Below are 7,239 nucleotides of genomic sequence, written 5' to 3'. Positions count from 1 at the left end.
ATGTGAGAAGCAGGATGACAAGGAACAATCTGTATTTATTATTGCTTTACTATCAGTTGTTGTTGTTCTATATAAGTTTTATGTCAGTAGCAGGATGACAGGGAACAATCTGTATTTATTATTGCTTTACTATCAGTTGTTGTTGTTCTATATAAGTTTTATATGAGTAGCAGAATGACAGGGAACAATCTGTATTTAGTATTGCTTTACTATCAGTTGTTGTAGTTCTATATAAGCTGTATGTGAGTAGCAGGATGACAGGGAACAATCTGTATTTGTTATTGCTTTACTATCAGTTGTTGTGGTTCTATATAAGTTTTATATGAGTAGCAGAATGACAGGGAACAATCTGTATTTATTATTGCTTTACTATCAGTTGTTGTTGTTCTATATAAGTTTTATATGTTTAGCAGAATGACAGGGAACAATCTGTCTTTATTATTGCTTTACTATCAGTTGTTGTGGTTCTATATAAGTTGTATGTGAGGAGCAGGATGACAGAGAACAATCTGTGTTTATTATTGCTTTACTATCAGTTGTTGTGGTTCTATATAAGTTTTATGTGAGTAGCAGGATGACAGGGAACCATCTGTATTTATTATTGCTTTACTATCAGTTGTTGTGGTTCTATATAAGTTGTATGTGAGTAGCAGGATGACAGGGAACAATCTGTATTTATTATTGCTTTACTATCAGTTGTTGTGGTTCTATGTAAGTTGTATGTGAGTAGCAGGATGACAGGGAACAATCTGTATTTATTACTGCCTTACTATCAGTTGTTGTGGTTCTATATAAGTTGTATGTGAGTAGCAGGATGACAGAGAACAATCTGTATTTATTATTGCTTTACTGTCAATTGTTGTGGAACATAAATTAACTATAGTTCTATAAAACTAACCAAATCATCCTTTCAATAACGTTCCTAGAACCAGTAAGTATGGTAATCATCCAACCTCCAGTATGATAACCTCTTTGCGAGCAGTAAGATAACCCTCAGTCTTCATTATGGTTATCATTCTACCAGTAGTGTAGTATATGGTGTGGTTACCGTCAATATGATAACCACATGGTAGCCTTTTTGTCAGTTGTATGATAACATTCAACTAACTGCACTAGACTTTCTTATATACTGTACACAGAGGTAAACTAGTGAACATCAACACTGTGCTAATCATGATCATTCATACAACAATTATGAACATTTTGATACAAGTATCAGGAAAAAGATTATCGCTATATAAAAAAGCTATGTATGGGATGGGAGTGGACATATTACTTAATCGGCTAATGATCACATAGTAGACTAAGCTGTCTCGACTTTACATGGAGAATAAAAACCCTACATTACTGACTTCCCCACTTTGTTTATCTAAAGCTTGGTGTTTGAATAGAATCTCAGCTTTCATTATTATACCTTCCCTTTAGTTAACTTTAGAATATAACTTTTATGATTATTTTATAATTGAGTAACATTTTACGATTGGAAATTCTGGTTCTGTTTGTTTTGTCAGTGAGGAAGCCAGTAATGTAGGGATTTTATTCTCCATGTAAAGTCTATACGACTTAGTCTGCCATGTAATCATTGGTCGGATCAAGTGGTATGTCCACTTTCATCCCTATCTTGTTTGGTTCCTTTTTTCAAGTTCAGTAGCCAGCCCTACATAACTTTTGTATTTATCGATAATGTTTTTTCTAATACTTGTTTGTTTACGTTTTTTTTATAAGATGGCGTACGTGGGTTACTAGGTTATAGAGTGTATTCTAAAGCTTTGTAAATTTTGCATAGAATAATAATAAAATAGGTAGTCAAAGATCATGAAGATCAAATGATGATAAAATTATAGTTACTGCTAGAACTAGGTAGGCGCTAGGTCTGTTGAAGAAAGATGATGATGAACGAAAATAACAAATCTCGGTTCTGGCTATAAGCCAGTTTTCGACTTTTGGACACTCTGGATAGCTGAAAAGCGTCGTATATAGCTCTTCATATCTAACTTTTGTATTACTTTAATACGGGCATCCGTGCCATCCCTACACGGATCGTTTTCTTGCAGTTATAAACGTTTTCTATTCAATATAACCAAACCTTGGATGGAAGAGTCTAACGCCATGTAAAGTTGGCATTCACTTGATTATGGTTACCGTAGTAACATTTTACTAGCAGTAAAATTATAATGAAGTCTTATTATATAGTCCTAAATGAGGTGCAACTTTTTATCTTACCTAGATAGGACCGTCCTCCTGAAGATTAATCGGTCAACACCTGTGAAGAAGAATGACATCATTGCCGAATTTAAATCTCCCCCGGTGGACATCGACGTGTTGAGAAGGCCTAAAGAGGAGAGAATGAAGCTGGAGATAGAAGAGGTAACTATTTAGCCATAGAAAGCCGTATAGTAGACAAAAAAAATCATTAGAAGTGTTTATCTTAAATCAAAAATAAAGTATTTATTCCATGGGAAGTAATCAACTAAACGACATAGTAGATACGTATATATAAGAAGGGGCTCACCTGACTCAACCCAGTTTTATCTCATAGAAGGTCCTCTTGTGAGGTATATAAAATGAATATCATTTTGTGCTCAGGAGCAAGTGTGATTACACTCAGTCCTAAATGATATAGGCCTTCTTGTCAGACACAATTATCACTTCTGGGGCTCGGAGTACGCCTGATACACTGCTGAAACTCGGGAACAGTTTTATTTCATAGAAGGTCCTCTTGTGGGGTATATAAAATGAATATCATTTTGTACTCAGGAGCAAGTGTGATTACACTTAGTTCTAAATGATATAGGCCTTCTTGTCAGACACAATTATCACTTCTGGGGCTCGGAGTACGCCTGATACACTGCTGAAACTCGGGAACAGGCTCAGAGTTGCAGTCTTTCAGGTCCCTATAACTCAACAACTAAAGGCTCCCACACCCATTTCAAAGGAAACAATATGAAACTTATCTTATTTTCTGGATTCCTGGATGGGTCAACTGTTTTAACTACTCGCACCACTATATAATAGTGTGTTGTCAGTCAGTCACTCAGTCGGCACTAAAATGACGTCACATAAAGTACGCTTAACTTTGCAATTTCGTGACATCAGTAAAACGTACACACGCCAGGAATCACGAGAATAATTATGCACTTTGTAAGCTACAACACGGCATGACATGTGAATATGAAAAGCAAGAAATAAAAATATTAGTTACTCTTAATTCTGATTTTATTTACTCTTGAAACAGAACACTTTCGGGGACCCTGCGAAAGTACATCTAGTACTAAATCAGTATAATACACCTAGGTTCTTTGATAGTTTCAAAGTTTCAGTTCTCATACTGACTGCGAGTGGACTTTTGTAGCAGTAAAGAAAGATCTGTCACGAGTAAGAATAATATTTGCTTTCTTGTTGTTTGTATGAGTGGAAACCGCTCCGAACAATGTAATTACCTTCTTATTCAAACAATTAAAGATGTGGCGAGTCTCGAGTATAGGGTAAATAAATAAATAAAAACAGGCACGGAAAAAGGACTTATACACAATCTAACACCATAGTCTCAACCTATTGTCTCGGAACTTCAGGGGTCCGGCATTCTAAAAGAGGGGAGGGTCGGCTAATTCCGTATTTTTAATTAACATTTAAGACTGTTACTAGATAATTAACACAAAAAATAAGAAATAAATACGTTTGAATTCATATTCATTAGAAAAGCTCTCACTGTCTTGATAAAACGTCAATAAATGGCTATTACTGGCACTGTGTTCTGTCGGGATATGTCTAATACTACATAATATTGTTACAACATTAGTTCATTGATATTACAGACACTGTACAGTATTCTGTCTAGGTACCATCTGCTTAGTTCAATACTTGCTCTGTATTATACGTCGTTTGTTACATAACGTTGTTACAACAGTAGTACATTACTGTTATTGACACTGCGTTCCGTCTAGATACTACTTGGTTAGTTCAATACTTGCTCTGTATTATACGTCGTATGCAACATAACGTTGTTACCACAGTAGTACATTACTGTTTTTGACACTGCGTTCCGTCTAGATACTACTTGGTTAGTTCAATACTTGCTCTGTATTATATTATTGATCTTTTTACCGTCAGAGATCCCAGGTGTAACTGCCATTTTGTAGTATAAAGAGAAATCATAACATGAAAAATATTTGATTTTACAACAAACACTTTGTACAAAGTTGGACGTAGAGCTGAGTAAATAAGATAAGAACTGCGTAGTAATCAGATCAGTCAACACGTCTCGAGGGTTTAAATATTACCACACCTAAACCACACTTGGGAACACAATGGGAAGAAAATGCTAGAAGGTAAATTTGATTAGGTACAACTGATAAATGATATCCTGAAACAAAACATAATATTAAAACCACACATTTATGCTCTAATTGATAAACAGTTTCATTTGAAACTCACTTACTCCTTCCGTAAATATTATTAAGTGTGTGATACAGTCAACATGGAACTACGTTTTTTGATAATGGAAAACAAGAAAAAACTTGAACCAAAAACAATGTCAAAGATTTTACAATGAAGGGAATTCTCTTATTTAAGAACAAGAATTTCCGAAATCCTCTTTGGAATAGAGATCTTATAAAATTTTGCAGGCCTAAATATGTGTTGTAATGAAACTCGTAAAGTTTAGGATCTGTAATGGTGTGTTTAGGATCGAATCTTACAAACTTAACCTTGTCTAAAGATTTAATGAAGCTGGTTGTGTTCTAATGAGTAGTTTGTCGAATTACAGTTCGGAAAGAGTAAAGTTCGAGTTTAGATAGCCGCTGAACGCACTGCAGTTTCAGTTATTGAAGTGCTAGAATTGTGACAGTCGACCCTGCTATTAGTTTAAGAATATTTATGTAGGCAGCGAGTGCTAGTGATTGGTGCCTTTCTCTGGACATCAGTTTAAACTATGATCAGCTATTTGACGACGAGGAACCCACTTGTCAGCAAATAAAAGTTTGGGTACGGCTCCAAACTTTTATTGTCAGCTATGTTTTAATCTTGGAGTGTCTCATCCGTCTGTTTGAATTATGGTTAGCTATGCCTTAATCTCGGAGTGTGTCACCTGCCCGTGTAAACTATGGTCAACTATGACCTAATCTCGGAGTGTGTTACCTACCCGTGTAAACTATGGTCAGCTATGGCCTAATTATGGAGTGTCTCAGCTGACGCTTCCATGCCTTTGGCTTTGAAAATACCAAATACGTAGAAGTATTTTGAGCATGAAACTGGGTGTTTATCACATTAAACAAATACGTCTGTTGTATTTAATACAGGAAATAACAACAACAACAACAAAAAAAAAACCGTAAAAAAAAAGATCTGAAAAGTGTTTTCCAAAAATTGCACGTAGACACACAAAGTTCAGATTCGGACACTTAAATATTTCACTTTTCACTGTGATAATCTTAAAAATCAAATCTCCGTTTTATTTCCGAAGTCAGGTTGCCTGTAGCACAGTCGAAACTAACTCTAACTCAGTAGATTGTTTAAAGCTCTAGGTTTGGACGACACTTGTCTTCGCACTACTGTTGAATGTGTGCTGACAGTATGTAAATGGTTATATTAGAATTGATGCATTTAGGGTTCTCGTATATTTGTTTTTTATCAATACAGAAAAATAAAAACACACCAGAAATTCCTAAGGATTGCCAGACAGAAAACTTTATTGAAACTATCACAGAAAAAGGCTCATATACCGATATTCCACAATGGAAACGACAAATGCTTGCCAAAAGAGCCTCTGAGAAGGCCCACAAGATGTCGGTAGAAGAGATGCAGGTCTGTTAAATAACCCCTAATTAAACCTCACGTGATAAAGTGAAACATTATTTTCTCAGTTTCTGAAAGACACATCTTATTATTATTAATTTTTATATAATAGTTTGGCTCTGCTTTCAGGGTTTTTTTAGAAAGTTTTCTGAGATAATTGGTGTATATTTATCATTAAACCATAAGTCTAGTGCTAATATTTACGTCTTGATACAATATGAAAAATTATGCGATACTATTAAATACGAGTTATAATTGTATTTAGAAAGATAAAGTAAATTATATTTATAAAATTTACTTTGGGAAGTTTTTCGTTTGTTTGTGGCTTTGATTTTATAATGTTGTTGATTCTTAGAACAGATTGTGTTACTTGTGGAGCTGATTACGAAAAAAAAAAGTAAAACGTGAGAAGGCGACAGATAAATTTTAAAATTGTAAGTGTATGATATTTGTTTGCTCTGGAACAACAATGGCTGACAAATTATGCTCCTGAGGCGTGAGTAAATACTGCTAAGCTTGTCTAGTTTTCTTTATCATTGGGTTATGCAAATTTCATATTCGTTTTTAATCTCACCTGTCAAGAATCGAACGGGTAATATTAAATAATTAAGCCTACAACTTTCGTAGTACCATTTAAGAGATACGGGCTCTGTTTTATCTCCTTATTTCATACTTTCAATATTAAGTGATAAATGACCCACAGTGTAATGTCATGGGTGAATAATAAGATATCAAAAGACACAGAGTGCCACGTTAAAGGTGTATAATAAGAGATTGAAAGGCACTGAGTGTCATGCAATCTAGGTGAAGAATGAGAGATCGAAAAGCACTAAGTGTTATGTAATAAAGGGATTAAGTTGAAAACGTGAATAAATTATCATAACATTTTTTGCATGTACTTACGACCTGATCATTGTCATGGATATAAACTACTTAGTAATTAAGATTTAGGAATAGTAATGGAAAATTACTTACTAATAAATAATTAGACATAGGTAGGATGAAAATGGAAGATTAATGGATAATTACCTCTATTATGTAAATTTCCCGAAAATGTCTTCGTTGTTTGAAATCTGATAGCGAAACACAATTATAGTGCAATGTAAAAAAAAAAACATTATAAGCACATTTAAATAAAATAGATATTAGCTTCAAAATAAACAGTTTCGTTTTACTTTGGATCGTTCTGTTTATTGGTAAGTGTTCTCGAATTTATAGAGCTTGATTGATTGATTGTTTGCAATTGAGCATAAAGTTACCTGTGCTCTGCCCACCGCGGGTATCGAAACCAGATTTCTATCGTTGTAAGTCCGCATACGTACCTCTGTGCCATTGGGGGGCATCTATAGATTAAACAGATGATTTTTTATATCATTCTTTCTTATATATATACCCAGAAGCATTAAATCAGTAACGTTGTCATTAATTTTACCTACGTTAATATTG

The 7,239-nt window shown here is 34.4% G+C and overlaps 1 protein-coding gene across 4 annotated transcripts in view; it reads left to right on the top strand.

Moving 5' to 3' along the window:
* LOC111089940 overlaps nt 1-7,239 on the top strand; it is an 18,911-nt gene that overhangs the window by 7,276 nt on the left and 4,396 nt on the right. For 2 of the 4 annotated variants that reach the window (XM_022403242.1, XM_022403241.1), the window contains exons 2-3: nt 2,228-2,367; nt 5,638-5,802. In XM_022403242.1, the coding sequence (XP_022258950.1) occupies nt 2,228-2,367; nt 5,638-5,802 (305 nt within the window). The remainder of the gene's footprint in view (nt 1-2,227; nt 2,368-5,637; nt 5,803-7,239) is intronic. The other 2 variants (XM_022379235.1, XM_022379234.1) reach the window with 1 other exon arrangement.

The sequence above is a fragment of the Limulus polyphemus genome, unplaced genomic scaffold (genome assembly GCF_000517525.1).
Source record: "Limulus polyphemus unplaced genomic scaffold, Limulus_polyphemus-2.1.2 Scaffold7957, whole genome shotgun sequence".
NCBI classification, from domain to species: Eukaryota; Metazoa; Arthropoda; class Merostomata; order Xiphosura; family Limulidae; genus Limulus; species Limulus polyphemus.
This window is presented reverse-complemented; position numbering and strand designations above follow the sequence as displayed.